Source organism: Hermetia illucens, chromosome 2 (assembly GCF_905115235.1).
Source record: "Hermetia illucens chromosome 2, iHerIll2.2.curated.20191125, whole genome shotgun sequence".
Taxonomy (NCBI): domain Eukaryota; kingdom Metazoa; phylum Arthropoda; class Insecta; order Diptera; family Stratiomyidae; genus Hermetia; species Hermetia illucens.
Genome location: NC_051850.1, coordinates 92,457,802 through 92,478,064, shown reverse-complemented (window position 1 = coordinate 92,478,064; position 20,263 = coordinate 92,457,802). Strand labels below are relative to the sequence as shown.

The following is a 20,263-nucleotide window of genomic DNA, read 5'->3' as shown; positions in this document are numbered from 1 at the left end:
GAGGAGGTGGAAAGTGGTCATTTCTTTCATGGACCCATTCTTAGAATCTACTCAACTGAAAAATCTAAAAAAAGTCACGAAGCTGCGACTATACGGCTGCCTAGGCTTCAGAAAACCCTCCATACCGACATCTGTTCAAATAAAGTTAATAACAGTATATTACTATATATCCCTTATGTGCTTTACTAATTCTTCTCTTCTCCTTGGTGTCGAAATCGTGACGACACCAGAGTGTACATCGGAAAAACTAGTGTTATGGTCGAAACTCGTCTCATGCTCATTGAAAAGAAAAGGCTGAGGCAGATCGAAAATAGTATTTTGTTAAATGGAAGAAATGGGAAATTAGATTTTGGAAACTATGGAAATAAAACTTGAATGATGAGGCAATTTCCTTTTCTTCTTCAGTACTGTACGGCTAGCTTAGACATAGGTTATAGTGTAAAGTTATCTTAAAAGACACCAAGAAACGGTCTATTTATTCAATTGCAAAAATTTCTGCTTTATACAGCGTTTTGAAATATTAATTTTTTTTGGATCTACCTTCAGAGCGGTTATTTACAAAAGCAAGTACCTGCATAATGATCGTTTCGATAATACCTACCATCACAAAGGACTTTGTTTGCAGTGGATGATAAAAGAGGAGAAATGGGGAAGGAAACTGCTTTGCCGTTGACGAGAAAGGAAGGAAGAAAATATGTTCCTGTGATTTCATGTGCATGTGATTTCAAAGCCTTCACTAAGCTTTACATTTTTGTAGATAACGTCCTGCTTCCTAGTTAAAGCGGAAAAGTTGAAAACTAGCCAGATCTGCTATGTTCCTTATGATTACTACGATACAACTGTTGACAATTTGCACAGTCGATTATTCATTTTATTGGCTGCTGTGGACGATACGGTCACACGGAAGGAAAATGGCTGGCATTGAAAGTAACGCATTTTCGTAAAGTGTTAAATTTAAAATACTATATATCGAAAAAATTCAGTTGCTCAGGCTTAAATAAAGCTTAAGAGTTTCCTGTTTTCTATAGCACCAAACCTTTTCGAATTTTTGTGCAGCTCCAGATCTAATAAGTGTGAATGTGACTGGTGGTGGATTTGTTGCTGAAATATACGACGAATAATAAAGGCGTTTTCCTCCAATGGCTGAGAAGTACGACATTGATCCTATACCATGTCTGCCTGATCCCAAGCCGCCGAAGTATGACCGGTATGTTCAGATAGGTAATTCTTGGGAGCTTACACTTTCGGCGAGTGGTTAAAGTACTCTTACTTTCTAGGAGTTTTGTTATTAACCTGTTGGGCTTTTTTGGTATTCGAACCTTACGGACTGCGATTACGACAGATTATAATGAGGAATTTTTATCCAGAACGTTCTAAGGAGCGCGCAGTGTGGTTGCACAGCCAGATTCTTATGAGAAGAAGTAAATGGAATGAAAATAAATACATTACAATCTTATGGTAACATGTTTGACGTACACACTCAATGGTAAAACATTTTGATGGTGGATAGAAACAACTCGGTCGAGAAAAACTGTTTCATGGAATAGCTACTCTATTTACCATCATTACAGCGTTATGTCGTTTTTTGCGAATAACACCAAAAAGCATGACCTGCCCAAGAAATCACAACTTTCCATTCCTCCAATTATTTAAACCGAGAATTGACACCATTTTCTTGAAACTATATAAAATTTAATTCAAATGGATATGTTCTCATATTGCAAAGATCCGTCACGTCGAAGATACAACTATTCAAACTTTCAACTTCAATTTACATACTGTTATTGAATTTATGTTCAGTACATATAAATGCACATTAGCAATTACAGAGCTCAGGCTGAACCAGCAACCCTTTTCAACTTTTATACTTGAAAACTACTTAACGTTACTTAAGGATTATGTATTATTATTATTTATAATTTGCTCCAGGAAACGTACACAGAAACCTAGATTAGCTGTCTTATAACTACCTTACTTACTTTCTATTTTATGCTACAAACAGAAATCATAGAACAGCTCTCATTAGCGGGGTTTCGAAAGATTAGGCTTTTTAAAGAAGCTATGTTAGCTGTGTTCTTAATTTTTTCAACGTTTGCCAAGCAATAGGGGCGATCAGTTGGATAATACCATGGTTTGTTAGTCATTATTTTAAGGCATTTGCTTTGTGGAACCTAAACTCTTGTTTTGTGACCAACCTGAAGCACGTTACTACGTATTGCGTAGATTCTTTGTACAGCAGTGTTATTCTGGAGTGCGATTTTCGATTTCCTATTTGTCAGTGGATATAACGCACAAATAAATGTTCATTGTCAACGTAATTCTTAAAAGTTCTGTCCAAGGTCATACCAAGGTAATTTATTGAGTCGGCCCAAGAGATAGATTGGCTGACAAAATTTAGCTTGATTTGATTAATATTCGATGGTTTTCTTTTTCTTCGCGCAGGAGTGCGCAGCGATTTCTAACAGCACTACTCGGAGCTTCGCCATGTACAGCATTGACTTCACTTCTTGTCCTTTTAGCAAAGTCATTCGAACGTCATTCGGACCGATAAATACGCGCTTTATTACGGAGATTATTACGTGTTTAACACTATAATTTCCGAACGACTTCGAACATCAAAAAATTACTTCGCCCATATATTCTACACTATATCAAGATACAATTAATTCCAAGAAAAAATTCGATTCCGCGGATCCGACACACGGAATGACCCTCTTAATTCTCCGGGCTTAGCATCGGGCTCACATTCGTTAATCTCAAAATTATTTGGGAGACTTTGAATAGCTTGTTGCACTATCACTTCATTTATACAAGATTTCCTGTTTGTAATTAGTGCATGAGCTTCCATAAATGTATCTACCAACAATTCAGAGAGAGTCATTCTCTGATATTTCTATCGAGTAAGGGTGGTATATGAAAGTTTTTTGTTTTTGCTTCACACATTTTGACTGGCAAGAAAGTACCATAGTGCCAACATGGAAAAAGAAAGCTAGTCCAGCAGAATGTTCAAATTACCGTCCGATCCGGTTACTATCCCATACCATGAAGATTTTTGAACGCATTCTTGACAAGCGTATTCACGAAATCGTTGAAATAACCGTGAATTAAACCAGATTTGTCAAGAACTGCGGAACTACTGACGCAATACACGCCGCACGGTTACTCAAGGAGAAACACCTTGAGAAGCATCGCCTTCGTTATATTACATTTCTGGATCTAGAGAAAGCTTTTGACCGTGTGCCACACGAACTCATCTGGTATGCTCCACGACAACACCAGACGAACTCGCGCGATGGATCTAACTGCTCTACCACGATCCGAAAAGTAATGTTTGAAGTGTGGCGGGTGTATCAAAACCTGTCTCAATATGTCTGTGTTTGTGTCCATCAAGTAAGCGCCCCTCACTCCTCTTTGAATCTGAATTTTTGACAAACGATCCCCATGAAACAGGTAAAATCACTGTGTCACTTCCTAACGTCTCATAGCAAAAATGATCTCGAACGTCTTGTCCAGAAATGGAATGATCGCCTCATGCAACACGGTCTCAGATTAAATCTGAATAAAAGTGAATTTTTGACAACCGATCCACATGAAACAGGCACAATCACTGTCAGCGGCAGTGACATGCCCAGAACTGAGCGATTTAAATATCTCGGGTCAACGCTATCAGCCAATGGAGAACTGCGCTATGAAATTGCTTCATGCATTAACGCAGCTTGGATGAAGTGGTGTTCCATAACTGGTGTTCTTTGTGATCGACATATCAACGGTCATCTGAAATCTAAAATTTACCGCAATGTCGTCCGTCGTGTCGCTCTCCATGGTTTTGAGTGTTAATAATAATAATAATCGTTGGCACAACAATCCATATTGGATCAGGGCCTTGAAGTGTGTTAGAGCACTTCATTCAAGACCGTAACGGTACACTACAGTACACTGTAGGAGGCAATGTGGTCAGCATTACGCTCGCCCGAGATTATTACCCTGATTTGACTCAGGTACTCATTCACAGCTGAGTCGACTGGTATCCGACGTCAAATCACGATACAAATCCCACTGCCGCCAGCGAGTTTTGAACCGCGAGACCTTCCGTACGACAGCCTTGTGCTCTAACCACTCAGCTATCCGGACTACTTTTGAGTGTTGGCCGACTATAAAAAACAATGAGCGCGTCTTGCGGTATGGGAGACGAAGATGTCGCGTCGCGATCGATATGGAGTTGCACCGATCGTGAAAAAACTGCGAGAGAGGCGTCTTCGACGGTATGATCACGTAATTCGCGCAAACGAGAATTCACTATGCCAAGATTGGTCTGAACATCGACGTCGATGGTAAACGACCAAAAGGCAGGCCAAAACAAACGGATGGCTTGATACGCTGATGGAGATCTAAAGGCTTTGAAATTGCATCCAGATCAGGCATTGATAGGGTCAAATGGCGAATCCAATCACGGCGAGCCAAACCCCCGCTTGTGAACGGGACAAAGGCTGAAGAAAAAGAAGAAGATGAAAATTTTTCTTTCTTCTTCTTTCTTTCTTTTATGCTGAAAGATTTTGTAATTTTAAAATCATTGCGTTCCATTTAGTGTACCTCAAGTACTAATATCCTTCTATTAATTTCGTAGTAATAGCTTATTTATTCGTCTTTTAATTGTCGGGTCCCGATACCTTCGCCATTGTTTTCTCAACATATTTCGCTCCCCTAGGATATTGCATGTCTTGGAATCTGGCTGCTACGATATCGATATGGCTAGTTTCCACGATATTTGGTAAACTTAAATCATTCAAGGAAATGCTGTCGCCAAAAAAATCTTCGAAATTCCTGTCAATTTGTATCGTTTGAAGGATAGTTTCCTTTTATTAGCGGTGTGGACGATAGCCATATCTTCACTAAAGGCAGTTAGCACCGTGAGATGAGGGGAATTTAGTGTATATTGAGTTTTGCCTTGGGATATCTTCACATCTATGCTATGTCCTTTAGATGTGGGGAAAGTGGGCTCGCATGGAGCGTGAATATGAAAGTTTTGCTTTGAACAAAATTCATATAAAATACGCCTTGCTTTGCTGGAGCCAATGCAATTCCACAGTTGGTGTCTGGCTTCCAGGTCACCATAAAGCAAATACCTTCCATTTGCTATTAGCCATTTCAAATCTAGTTCAAATGCCACAAACCATAGTTAAGCAGTTGCCAGATTAAGTGGGCCCTCCGCCCTCTTTTTTTTACGTGTGTGGTAATCCCAATAAACGATACTGTGTATAATAGCTTTAATTTTTCGAAGGTCTTTCACTTGACGCATTTTTCAATATCTATGATATAGCAGCAGCAAAAATTGTCCCTGCAACTTCCTTGTTGAATTTTTTAATGTCGATGACCTCGCGTTGAATAACGTCGCGGATGGGTGAAAAGTAATTGCTCAAACTATAAAGAAATTTCCAAATCGATTTTCATCTAAATTTCAAAATGCGAGAATTCCAACGAAATAAGCTGGACAATCTGGCTGAAGCGAAATAGATGTAGGATTCTGGAGAGTTCTCCTCCCTCTCTCTTGCAACACTAACGGCACTGTGGTATACTTTATAAAGCCAAGCGTAGCATGATGCCGGTATTAACTACTGAGTATGTAAGCTGATTTCTGGCAGTATTCCAGTCTAGATTAAGGGGCATCACAATTGTACAGTGCTATGCAACCAACGGAGATTTCCGAAATAGTGGTAAAAGTTTGCTTTCTCTGTAGCAATTAAACGCAGTTGAGGAGAGGCTTCATAAAGGTGATATTGTGATCGTAATGGGGTGATCTGAATGCCAAGGTGGCCTCTAACAACGACTTGCTCAGACAAGGGTATGGGGAAAATACAATTCTGGTGACCGCGACAATAATGGAGGGAGGGTAGTGGATCTCTGCAACGTACACTGCCTAGGCATTAGTGGCACATTTTTCGAGCATAAAGCTTGCCATGAAGTCAGTTGGGCTTCAACTGCCAGACACCGCTTACGAGTAATTAAATTGACCATCTTGCGATCAGCACTAGATTAGGAGTTGTCTTCTGGATGTGCTTACCCAAAGAGAGGCGCTGACATCGGCTTCGAAACGGATCACCATCTGATGTCGCTTACATTCGCTTACTGTTGCGTCCGCCACCTCTGTAGGGTTTAAAGAGCTGCCACCATCCTAAGTTTAACATCGACCATTTCTATAATCCAGCACCTCAGTGAGAGAGCTACCTTGCTGATCCAACTGAGCAGCCCACCTGAGAATATTGATAAGCATTGGGTCGACATAAATGATGTTCTTTTCTAGGATGCTATGCAGGTCGTCGGCTATGTTCCGAAGGGGCCTCACAAGATCTGGCTGACTGGAAAGGCATCGATAAACGGAAGTGCTTGAGGAGTCCTATTGACTGCTGCGAGTGATAGCGGAGAGTTTAGCGTAGTGTGCGCCGTGACAAAGGGAATTTGTTACTGCACTGGTCAGACAAACAGAAATTGCCACAGATATCAATGATTTCGGAACAATATACAGCATCACGAAAGAACATGCAGGTGGTCGCAAATCGTTTGATGATCCTGAGAAGGATGTTAACGGTCGGCCCCTCATCCATGATGACGAAGAGCTGAACAGGTGGGAGGAACCCTTCACCACGTATTACATGAAGTGAAGTTACGTCTCGTTTTGATAAAACTGCTAGTCACCATGTGAATATGTGCTCTTCATCGAAACCGAAGAGAAATCATTTCGACCATCAATGCACAGAGTAAAACCGCTGGGCTCGACGCTCTCCCTGCTGAGTTATTTATCGCCTCATCTTTAGTTACTACAGATCTACTACCTTGGAAATCCAAGACCTTTACAAGAAAGAGGAAGAAGACGATGATCATTAAAATTGTTGTTTTATTGATCTTTCATGTAATAATATACAAGTACACAATGGTTTTATTTAAACATAACTCGTAGTGTACATACCCAATATTTAATTCGATGTGGTACTGTCATTTTATTTCTTGCGGGGTACCAATTTGATGCAAAAGGGGCAAATTTGACCTACTGTAACTTTGTTAATAATGGTAGGAAATCCACAAAACCTTGCAGTAGACTGCTTCATATTAAAGCTTGGTTACTCCCCGCAGTAAATTTTAAAAGTACATTAATATACTATGACTAACTTTATTTTAGCGGATATCGGTGTAGAGAGTATTTCGGGGCCTAGATGTCATATAGAGACATCATCACGATTTTTTTTTCAAATTTTCTGCCTTTTAATTTCACAGAATCCCCTCCTCTTATTTTAAATGAATCCCTTTATGTCGCCTTCGCTCCCCCGTTTCGAACTTGGTTTCAAAACAAGGACTTAATTCGGAAAGTATCATTGGATTTGATACCCCAGATGACTATATTTGATGAAATAAAATGTTACATACCTCTTTTGCACTCATTGCATGCATGGGCATTCATAGTTCCCACCTTACGGAATGGAAGTTAGCTTAAAATTGGCTTAGAGTTTTCGATCGGGGATTCTTCTCTCTCCAGACAAATTGGCAAAAGTAGACGGTGCAATCCCACCAGCACATAAGTGCAGCTTCACTAAAGTATCCTGTTGATACGCGTTTACATCCTACCTCTGTGCTTGTAAAGGCATTAGGGGGCCCTTTTGAATCTTCAAGCCCTCACTAAGTCATGTACAAAATTTAATATGTGTTATATATGATGGTTGCAATTGGCGTAGAAACTCTTTTAGAGCGACTCCCATCGTTCTTTGCACCGTTACGGTCGGATATTGTCCCCTCCCCCTGTTATGGCTAAAGGAAAGTTATGATTTAAGATTTGTAGGTAACATCTCTATCTATGAACAAAGTCCAAAGCAATGAAAGTCGATAGAAAATCCAATTTAGAAAGATGATCACAGATTTGTTAATACTACGAAGTCATAACTAAAATTTATTGTTAGTTGTTGCTAATTTGGGTATACTGCCTGGCCAGTACTACTACTTGCTGTGGTTTTCGTTATTAATGTGTAGCCCGGGATGGAGGCATTTTGTACATCTCAGCTTTTTCCTCTCATTATTCTAATATCATCAGCATAAGCCACAAGTTAGGTGGACTTGTAGAGGATAATGCTTCCTCCATTTACATCATCGTCGCTGATCACTTCTTCAAAAGCCAGGTTGAAAAGGATACATTATGGAGAACGAGACAGTTGTTAATGATGCCTCGGCAAGCAGATTACCCGTTCGTTCCTACTTTGCAGTCATCATTGAACTAGTCACCATCATCAACAGCGCAACAACCGGTATTCGGTCTAGGCCTGTCCTAATAAGGAACTCCAGACATCTCGGTTTTGCGCCCAGGTCCACCAATTCGATATTCTACGCCATCGTTCCATTTCAGGCAGAGTCTGCCTCGTCTTCTTTTTCTACCATAGACTTTTCGGGCTGGATCATCCTCATCTATATTTCCCCAACCAGATAAGAGTTCGCAATTTTTTTAGCTATGAATCCAGGTTTCCGAATAATACATAAGGACTGACAAGATAATAGTCCGTGTGCGGATTCCATCGTTATAGTTGTTATCGGTTGTTGATTTTCGACCTTAGATAGGAAAAATTTTCAACGGTCTCAAAGTTGTAGTCTCCTATTTTTATTGTTTTCGTTTGCCAATGTGCGATTTGATGTTGTTTGTTCTTTACTTTTTGGCGCTGACATTACGACCATGTACTTCGTCTTGCCTTAATTTACGGTGCAGTTTGAAATCTCGGCGCCGTCTGCTCGATCTGGATGAAGGTAGGCTGCACATCTCGGGTCGTTCGGGTAGTCGGGTTGGATTTTAAACAGGGTCGTACCCCTACTCCCTGCATCACGAATCACTTTCTGAGGAGGGTGCATGATAGGGCATCCCCCTGTTGTAGACCGTTGTTGATGTTGAATGGTCTCGAGAATGATTCTGCCTGCTTTTATTTAGCCTCGCACATTGGCCAGGGTCAGCCTAGTCAGTCTTAGTAATTTCATTGGGATATCGAATTTCCTCTCTGTACAGCTTTTGATAGGCGGCTTTAAAGTCGACGAAAAGATGGTGCAACTGATATCCACATTCCAAAAATTTTTCCATCGTTTGCCGTAGAGAGAAAATCTGATCTGTTGTTGATTTACCTGGAGTGAAGCCTCTTCGATATGGGCCAATGATGTTCTGAGTGTATGGGGCTATCCGGCCCAGCACGATAGCGGAGAATATCTTATAGATGGTACTCAGCAACGTGATACCTCTATAATTGTTGCACTGTGTGATACCTCCCTTATTACGTATGAGACAGATAATGCCTCTTTGCCAGTCGTCAGGCATTTATTCGCTGTCCCGCCCCTTGAGCACAAGTTGATGAACCACTTTGTGTAATTAACCGCTTCCATATTAACCAATTCGCTGTAATTCCATCGGCTCCTGGCGACTTATGATTTTTAAGCCAATGAATTGCACGGACTGTTTCTTCTATACTTGGAGGTGGCAATATTTGTCCGTCGTCTTCAGTTGGCGGGACCTCCAACTCGCCGATATTCTGGTTGCTCAGTAGTTCATCAAAGTACTCAACCCATCGCTGCAATATGCCCATTTTGTCGGAAATCAGATTTCTCTCTGTATCTCGGCACGTTCGACGCTGCTTCGCTTGCGGCTGATGGGCGAATGGCCTAGTGGCCGAGGTGGTTAGCCACCAGTTCTTGTGTGTTTGGTGTTAGTGTTGTCTTGTGATGTCCTTTGTGTTGTGTTGTATGCAGAGTGGTAGTTAGCTGGTGAAAGGTTCCGTTGCGGTTCTCCGCCTCGGGCTGATTCCAGTTAACCCGTTGGGGAGTTTCGTCCCCATATACTCGAGGAGGGCGATCAGACTCGAGTCTGCAAAGGACTCATCTGAAGTGACTCTGCCACGAAGCCTCACCGGAGGTTATCTGGTACCATGGGAACCGGGAAGGCCCTCTGAGAGCATATGCTCCAGGAGAATTCCTGGAGGATATGTTCTCGGCCCGGTTATTTGCGGTTGGCCCCCTAGTGGGAGTTTCATGGTGGTTGTGGTTATGCCTACATCGCGGGTAGAGCTCCTCGGAGCTCAAGCGTAGAGTTGCGCTTTACAACTCGGGTGCCGTACCCCTTAGTTGCGGCAGAGGTGTTAGATAGGCCTCGCATCCACTGGTATGAATGCTGAGCCTGCACTCAGTATAAACCAGGACCGCTGTGCTTGCATGGCGGAGCTCTGATTGTGGTCCCAAAATCAATCCGTGTCCGAAGAGGACCGTGGGATAATGCCTACACGCAGGTACTCACGTTAAACCCCCAGAACTTTCATTTGTCTCGGCAGGATGAGCATCGAGCTGCATAAGGCTTCATCCTGCTGACTTGTCGGTAAAATTTCCGCGCCTGGTGCGATTGCTCCCTGTACTTTTTGAGTACACAGACCTTTTGGATCTCCTAGGCTTCCTTTTTCCGTCCGTGAAGTCGCTTCTCCGCTCGACGGAGTTCGTGATAAGTCTCTCCGCGTGCCTAGGTTCTTTGAGAATGCAGCATTACTCGGTATGCAGCATTCTTCCGTTCCGTTGTTAGCTTACATTCATCGTCAAACCAGCCGTTCTGACTCTTTTTCCGGCTGGGGCCAAGTATGTTTGTGGCAGTATTTATGGTAACGTTCTTCAGGTGATTGTAAAGATAATTTGTTGATGCTTCATCTCCAGGATATCTGTTGACTGCGGTTATTGCGGCATCCATTTCCCTCTTGTAGGTATTGCGGAAGGCTGTGTTGTGGATGGCTTCAGTGTTAATTCTCACCTGATTGTCAGAGGGGATTCTGGGTGATGTTGTTATTTGAGTTCGGAGCACTATGCCAACCAGATAGTGATCCGAGTCTATATTGGCCCCCCCCCCTATATGTTTTGACATTCATCAAGGCTAAGAGGTGGCGTTACCATTGTATTTTGATGTAAGCTATGGAAGCCAACGTATTACATGAATACGGGCTCCGTCCCTACTTGGCTTTTAAAATCCTCAAGTATGAATTTGATATCTGGAACAGACTTCGAGGGTTCATTCTACTAATTTCGTCGGAATACCGAATTCTCTCATGACCGTGTGCAATTTTATCCGGGCTATGTTGTCATAAGCGGCTTTAAAGTCGATGAAAAGATGGTGCAGCTGATATCCATATTCCAACAGTTTTTTCCATCGCTGCCGCACAGAGTAAATCTGATCTGTTGCTGATTTACCCGAAGTGAAGCCTCTTTGGTATGGGCTAGTGATGTTCTAGGCGTATGTGGCTATCCCGCCTAGCAAGATAGTGGAGAATATCTTACAGATGGTATTCAGCAAGCCGATACCTCTATAATTGTTACACTGCGTGATATCCCCTTTTTTATGTATAAGACAAATAATGCCTCTTTAACAGTGTCAGGCATTGATTCGCTGTCCTACACCTTGAGCATTAATTGATGAACCATTTGGTGTAGTATGTCGTCTCCATATTTAACCAATTCGACTGGAATTCCATCGGTTTCTGGCGACTTATGGTTTTTAAACCGGCGGAATGCACGGGACTGTTTCTTCTATGCTTGGTGGTGACAGCATTTGCCGGTCGTTTTCAGTTGGCGGGACTTCCAGCTTACCTATATTTTAGCTGTTGAGCAGGTTCATCAAAATACTCAACTCATCGCTCCAATATGCCCATTCTGTCGGAAATCAGATTTCTCTCTTTGTCTCGGCCAGGATGAGCATCGAGGTGTATAAGGCTTCATCCGGCTGACTTGTTGGTAAAATTTCCGCGCCTGGTGCGGTTTCTCCCTGTACTTTTTGAGTTCACAGACCTGTTGGTTCTTCCATTCTTCCTTTTTCTGTCTGTGAATTCGCTTCTCCGCTCGACGGAGTTCTTGTTATGTCTTTGCGCGGGTCCGCGTTCTTTGAGAATGCAACATTACTCGGTATGCAGCATTCTTCCGTTCCGCTGCCAGCTTACATTCATCATCAAACCAGCCGCTTGAACTTTTCTTGCGGCTGCGGCTAAGTATCTTTGTGGCCGTATCAATGATAACGTTCTTTTCAGATGGTTGTGAAGACCATTTGTTGATGCTTCATCTCCAGGGCATCTGTTAGCTGCGGTTATTTCCGCGTTCATTTCCCCATTATAGGTTTTGCGGAGTGCTCTGTAGTGAACGGCTTCAGTATTCACTCTCACCTGATTGTCAGAGAGGAATGTAGGTGGTGTTGTAAGTCCGGAGCACCATGACAAGGAGATATTGATCCGAGTCTATATTGACCCCCTATATGCTCTGACATTCATCAAAGCTGAGAGGTGGCGGCGTTCAATCAGCACGTAGAATTTGGTGGAAAGTGGTCCCGTCTGAAGACGCCCACGTATGTTTGTGGACCGCTTACCACACAAACCAGGTAGTGCCAACAATCATTTCGTACGATACTGCTAACTGAATAATCCGTACTCCGTGTGTGTGCATAGCCTTTCGCTTATATTTTCAAAGCCAATAACAGCAGGTGTCATTTTTTGGTTTAGTTGCTCTTCTCCAGAAAACCGATCGCTGTCCAACGGGTTTATTATTTATTATTATTATTCAACAAGATAATGAGGCGAATCTATACTGGTCTCCATATATGTTCTGTCTGTTGTACGGACGGTTGCGGTTCAAATCTCACTGGTGGCAGTGGCATTTGTATCGTGACGTGACAGCGTATACTAGTCAACTCAGCTGTAAATGATTGTCTGTACCAAATCAGAATAATAATCACGGGCTTTTGTAACGTACGGAAGGTCGCGGTTCAAATCTCGCTGGCGACAGTGGGATTTGTGTCGTGATTTGACGTCGGATACCAGTCGACTCAGCTGTGAATGAGTACCTGAGTCAAATCAGGGTAATAATCTCGGGCGAGCGCAATGCTGACCACATTGCCTCCTACAGTCTACTGTAGTGTACCGTTACGGTCTTGAATGAAGTGCTCTAACACACTTCAAGGCCTAGATCCAATATGGATTGTTGCACCAACGATTATTATATTATTATTTTGTAACGCTGATCACCTTGCCTCCTATAAAGTATTGTAATTCTGTAGTGTACCGTTACGGGCTTGAGTGAAGTGCTCTAATGCCGTTTGAGGTCCTGATCGAATTGGATTTTTGCGCCAACGATAATTATTATTATTTGTGCAAAACTATAAGAACTATTCATTAATTACATTACATTCAAGTGGCGAATGTTTTTGGACTATATTTCATAGAACGGCTCATTCTCATTTCCTACCAAAGTAGCTGGTACTTGTGAATTGAAAATAATTTCCCCGAATGAATGATGCTTTTGAGAGACGTCAAAACTGCTGCCGTATGCCCAAAAAGCAAACAACGTCGTATCATATACACATACAAAGTTTCGGGGTAAACATACCTGGGCTTTGTAACGTTGTGTTGCTAAGGCTTTGTAATCGGTTGATAGGAAACGCTTGAGACTCAATGCATCAGAAACCGACTCAATGTGGCAGGTGCGCAAAGGACCACGGGAACCACCAGATTCGTGGGTTATCAGCGCAACAACCGGTAGCTAGTCTAGGCCTGCCTTAATAGGGAAACGCCAGACATCCCGGTTTTTGCGCCGAGATTCACAAATTCAATTTCCAAGGCTGTCAGGCGTTCTGGCCTACGCCATCGGTCCATCTCAAGCAGGGGTCTTCCTAATCTTCTTTTTCTACCATAGGATTTTTCGGGCTTGATTATTCTCATAAATACGGATTAAGTGACCTGCCCACCGCAATCTATTAAGCCGGATTTTATACACAATCTGGCGGTTATGGTATTGCTTATAGATTTTGTCTTTATGTAGGCTTCGGAATCGGAACCATCAGATTCGTTACCAATGAAGTTGGCTTATTCGCGATGCATTTGTAAACGATAATTCAATTACGTGATATTCTTCAGAGGATAGAGACACAGACGATACGTTCCAGTATCAATCTTGATGCACTCTCGATTTTAACTCACAAATACAACGGCCTAATTCCCAAGCCAGCAGGAAACTGCTTTTTTGAAATGGTTAGTTTTTTTAGTCAAATGCTGCCCCCAACTGAATATATTCAGGTAGTTCATCGATCGCATGAAACACAGAATCAGCTATTTTTCGTTCGAACAGTCGTTCGATCAACCGTGCCGATGGACTACTACAACGAAATCACACGACGCTGTTCGTGAATGCAAAAAGTTTAATAATATACGTCTATATATCTCTGTATTGCCTGTGCTGGCTCACTTAGGTAGAGTGCATCTAAATGTGCACTAACATGAAAATGTACATAGCATTATATTGCTACAATTCAAAGGGTGTAAACGTTTGTTCAATTATATAATAACACCTAGGGTTTTGGAAGACTTTGGATAAAAATTCGAAATGGTAGCTCCATACCGATGAATTATTATAAAAAGTTAATTTTAATATCGTGGAGTCGGCAAGGGATCAGGAAATTGAAAATGGAATTATGGAAATCATAAAAAAAATGCTATCAAATGAATTTTTTTACCAGCCGGTAAGACAATGCAAAAACAAAGATAATTCGCATATCGTGAAAGCATTGTTAATTCGTTATTTGTTTGAGAAAGTGAGAACTGTGAACGTCCGCGCATACAGTGAGTTAGATGCTTCTATGTGGATCTTAAAGGGGAAAGAGGGCCCATACATGGAAAAGAGAGGTGTAACATTTTATTTCATTGAATATTGTCATGTGGGGTATCAAATGAAAGGTCTGATTAATACTTTCCAAATTAGTTTTGAACCGAATTGCGAAACGGAGGAGTAGGGGTTCATAAAGCCGTCATTTAATTCAACTCAATTATGGGGCCGTTTTCAGAAACTACTAATCAGAAAAAATTGTTATGCTGCCTCTATATGACATCTAGGCTCCGAAATACCCTCCATACCGATATTCGCTAAAATAAAGTTAATAGTACAATTGAATATTAATATATTTTCAAAATTTACTGCGAACTCATCTTAAGTTCATCCTAAATTCATAGGGTTGGATATGTTAAAGTTTGTTGGAAATCCTACCAGTTACAGTAAGTCAAATTTGTTTCTTTTGCGTCAAATTGGTACTCCCTAAAATATAATACAACGCCACATCGAATTGGAAGCTCCATTAACTTCCCGGACTACTTAATACGGTATACGCAGATGCTTTCGAATTTATTCTGATTTTCCGTTGGAATGAGAAAGTTTGCATTACGATTAATGAAGCCTGGACATAACTAATGCTATTCCAATGATATTTACTTCAGCAAGCTTTCTGAAATTCGCTAGACGGAAAGCTCGGCTAGAATTCGGAAAGAATAAGAAAGCGGATAAAATATCGTGCCTAGATTGGCTACGTGCTAAGACGGATGGGTATGACTTGAATTCAGATTCAGATTGCAGATAACGATCAACTTTCGAAATGTTCTCACAGGTGCTGGATAATGCGAAAAATACTGGGAAAAAGTAGCACTGTAAGATGCATGCTGTGTGCTTCCCCAATAACAAAGTTCGTATTTGAATAGATCTTTCTTATTTGTATGAGGACACAACTAATTCAAACAATATTATTGGTAGCGCCGAAGATGTTGTCCAGTGCCCTAAACCTGGCTGCAGAGGAAAGTACTGCAAAGAGTGTTTTAGTGAAATGAAGAACAAATGCTTCTTGTGCTCAGAACCAGTTGAATATGGAGATTTTAGTGATTTATCTGAAGAAAAGTAAGTTGAGACGAAAAGTATTAACTAAATCGCAAAACGGAATAATTTTAATTTGCATGATTATACATATGTACATACATATATGAAAATAATCAATCCCTATTCTGCAGAGATTCGTCAGATGAAGCTGAAGAAGTCGTTACTGTTGGCAATGAAGATGACATAGAAGAAGCTGCTAACCAAGCGAAGACAGGGGATTAATACTCTTGTAAAAAGAGCCATATTTGGTAGCATTTATTCTTTCAATAAAGGCTATCTTTTATATGCAGAAATGAAGCTGACGCTGTTGATTGTTTTACGATCTGAGACTACCGACGATAAAGTTGCTCCAATCATCCATATGTTTGTAGCTACGGCTTACTGATTAATTGTTTAGTAATAGGAAACGGTAACAGATCTTGCCATAATCCGATAAATTTCAACACTCCTCTGTTTAAAACATCCTCCCACCTGAGGAAGCTTTTTGATGTTGCAAACTGCTTCCGACTACGAGACGCTTTGTTAATCCAATAATTCATAGTTCCTAGCCTGTGTCTATCTAACAAATGCTAAATTACACATTATAACTGACATAATCAAATTTCGCTGGCCCCCAGTTGAAGATTATAGCCTTCCACTAGTACAGTGGGGAGAAGTCGTGTTGAATCTGACTATTATTCTTGAACAAATTATAACCTAATTCTTAAGTCGTTTATGAATTGTTAATAGAATATCTTGTCTTAGCCAGGAACAGGTATCCCGGTTTTTCGCCAAGGCCCACTAATTCGATATCCCTACAATCTTACTGTCGTGGCCTACGTCATCCCTTCATTTGAGGCAGGGTCTGCGCCGCCTTTTCTTTCTACAACAGATATTGCCCCATACGAATTGAGTGACTCGCCTACCGCAACGTATTGCTCCGGATTTTCTCTTCAACCATACGGTCATGGGATCCTTCATGATTTTCGCCATTTTATAGGCTGCGAAATCGTCCATTTTCATGTAGAAACGGAACTGTTTTAAAGGTTTTGTTAAAAACAGCAAGCGTTGACATGAGGCTTGGGAGAAAGGTTGGAACGGCGAACTCCAACTCATGCGGTAAATGCCATCGTTCCACGTCGAACTTAAGGAGGTACCCATACGCCTAAAAGAGGCGTGCAATTTTTTTCTTCATCGAATAAAGCCATGTGGGCATCAAAAGAAAGGTCTCAGATATTAGTTTCCACATGCAAAGGGGTAGGGAAAGGGTCACTTGCTTCACGGACCCGTTCTCAGAAACTATCCAACCGAAGAATCTGGAAACGTTATGGTAGTCGCGGCATATGGTATCTAGGCCCCAAATTACCCTCCGTTATAATATCTGCTCAAATAAAGCTAATAATATTGTATTATTATTTTTTGAAAATTTACTGCGAACACCCCTTAAGTTCAATCTAGATCCGTAAATTGCAATAGAATATGTTTTAATAGGAAGCATTATACTGGAAGGTTAGGTGGAAGTCTTAATATTAGTGACAACATTAGAATAGATCAAAAATGTCCCTTTCGCGTAAAATTACCGCTGCCAATGAGATAAAATGAAAGCACCACATCGACTTGTATGCATATATAGGCGTACCAGGTTTATCCTCACCTGAGTTGCAAACGCAGAGCTGCATGCGACCAGGCGCGTGTCATGGGTTGCGGATAATGACATGACCCACCGGGTCAGCTACGAATATCGCAAGTTAATCTTGTAAATAAGTAGCCGCGGACAAGCAGAACGTTTCCCTTTGTGTTCGTCCTCCCTTACCGATTCTTCCCGATCAGGGGGAGTAAACCTCCTTAACAAATCCGTAATCCGGGGTGAAGGGATCGACGCGCCTATCGGATGAATTGCAGTGACGTTACACTCTATTTCAGCGGCTCCCCTCCAAATACCTTCCCTACCTTTGGAGGTAACCATGGGGCATTGCAACATTGGGGCTCTGTTGCAGGGTTGAATTGCTTCCCCAATACTCGTGGGAACAAAATTGGGGAAAAATAATTTAAATTCTCTTAATGGGACCCCAGGGACACGAAGACAGTACCCAACACGATTAAGGGTCGTTCAACAACATCAGAGCGGCTCTTCGCCCTTGGATGTTTTGGCGGTTATGCCGTCAACCACCAGGGACGGGAGACCTAGGCGTCGTATGGTTTGGACGAACCAACTCAACGAATTTATCGTCCGCGCCTATTACCGTGTCACGGATTTGGAACGGAATCCATCAGGGTACAGACATCGACTACATGACGCGTTCATAACCCGATTTCCGGAGCTAAGTCATGTTCCGGAACAGAACGTCGTCAACCAGTACCGGGTGATAGTGAATAACAACCGAGTTGCCTTACCAACTAGGCAACAAATCTTCCAAGAGGTTTCATTTGAGCTCGGGCTGGAGTCATCAAATTACCGGACTAGTCAAAGGAGTAACACAAGTACTCCACCTGTAAGGCACTCCATGAATCCAGTAGTCAGGAGAAGCTTAGTAACTGGGGATGTCGACTCAATTTATAATGAGGCTTTGACCGCAATTCCAGGTCGCATTCACAGAGTATGCTGAGATTCTCCCAGACGCTAGGCCAAAGATCCCAAAACTGAAGTTTACTTCGGCAACTACTAACATCATTGCTGCCGTTGACAGAATTTTGGCTGATCGTTTGGCTAGCGAGATTACTGCTACAGAGGTTCACAGCCTGATCTACGTTGCAGCTGCCACGGTTATTCGTCTCCATAACCAACATCTTAGAGCGAATAACAGAGGTTAATGCGCAGATGGACTTTACCGTTCTGGGTGTTTCGACTAAACAAAAGAGTCGAAAAGTTGAGAAAGGAGATTGGTCGTGTGACGCAAGCACTCCTTGGAAATCCATCACCAAGAGTGCACAGATGCGTTGCGAACATCATTGGAAACTACCATCTGTCCAATGATATGCCAATCGAAGAAATCCTCGAGGTGCTGAAGCAGAAACTTGCGGTATGCTCCAATCGCATCCCGTAGGTATCAGAAAAGCTTTCAGCGAAGGACAGACAACACTTTGTTCTTCCAGAAATCAACGAGGATTCTACAAAAATCTCATCAACTACAGGTAGGGAAAGTAACTTCAATCTGGATCAGGCAGAAGACTTCTGGAGAAGTGTTTGGAGCGAATCCAGTCGTTGCAATTTAGAAGCAGCGTGGCTCCCCACACCTTATGCGCTCATGCGAGGGCCCCTCCCCGAAATGGCCATGCTGACGTAACTGAAGTCGACGTTGAAGCAAGCCTTGACAAGGCAGGTAACTGGAAGGCGCCAGGAGTTGACAAGATTCACAACTTCTGGCTGAAGCGGTTCAAGAGCACTCCCAGGATATTCGCAAATCAATTTAATCAGATGATTGCCGATCCTGATTTAGTTCCACCAATTTTTCACCAAGGGGATAACTTTCCTCATCCCCAAGGAACAGGGGTGTCTCTTGCCCTTCAAAATGTCGACCAATTACTTGTCTTCCTACCATCTACAAGGTCTTCACTTCAGTTCTGTGCGCGAACATCTTAAAACATCTTCATAAATTGATAGCTGAGGAGCAAAAAGGATGCCCAAAAGGCTCCCGAGGCTGCAAAGAACAGCTTATAATCGAGGACGGTAGCTGGAAAGCAGGCTGTCCACCAAAAACGAAACATCTCGACAGCCTACATCGATTATAAATCAGCCTTTGACTCCATATCACATTCGTGGTTACTACAAGTGTTTACGCTTGTATAAAATCAACCCGAATGTTGTTTCTTCTTCTGAGAACAGTAATGAAGAATTGGAGCACGAAGCTATCGGTATCTTCGCAAACATCAGGAGAGATACCAATCAGGCGTGGCATTTTCCAATGGCGACTCTCTAAGAGCCCACTGTGGTTTTGTTTGGCTTTGAATATCGCTATCCCATCTTTTGCATGAAAGGAAATACGGGTTCCAAGTCAAGCATGGCATATTGTCGAAATGTACATTAAGCCATTTAATGTACATTGACGACATCAAATTGTATGCCAAAGACGAGAACCAACTTCGCTCCTTGCTGGACATCACCATCCAGTCAGCAGGGGATATCGGCATGCAGTTGACTTTGGAGAGAAATGTCGCCATAAAAACAATTGTTCGGTGGGAAAAACACACCGACAACGAAGGATACAGCCAAAATAACATCTGAATTGAGGGCATGGATTCGGACGACGTCTACAAATACCTCGGCATATTGCAAGCAACAACACCTGCTGTGGCAATAATTAAATCTAAGTTCCTGGGGGAATTTGAGCGGCGTCTGGATCTTGTCCTTAAAAGCTGAGCTGTACGGGAAAAACAAAATCATGGCAATCAACACCTTTGCCATTCCCGTCCTTCTATACACTTTCGGTGTGAGTACAGTGGGAGTAATACTGATTTAGAATCTGTCAGATAGACGGGTAAGGGTAGTTCTTGCAAAACAACAACATGCACAATAGTAGCTGTCGAAAAATTGAGGGATCACTATCCCACGTCATCAGGGAGGAAGGGG

The 20,263-nt window shown here is 42.1% G+C and overlaps 1 protein-coding gene across 1 annotated transcript in view; it reads left to right on the top strand.

The window, feature by feature from the left end:
- The window catches only part of LOC119648498 (DC-STAMP domain-containing protein 2), a 33,615-nt gene extending 17,873 nt beyond the window's left edge, over positions 1–15,742 (top strand). Inside the window, 7 exon segments of the mRNA XM_038050265.1 lie at positions 758–805; positions 807–940; positions 1,127–1,221; positions 1,278–1,421; positions 15,288–15,393; positions 15,455–15,529; positions 15,598–15,742. Coding sequence (XP_037906193.1) covers positions 758–805; positions 807–940; positions 1,127–1,221; positions 1,278–1,421; positions 15,288–15,393; positions 15,455–15,529; positions 15,598–15,742 — 747 coding nt within the window.
- Positions 15,743–20,263: the final 4,521 nt, after the last annotated feature.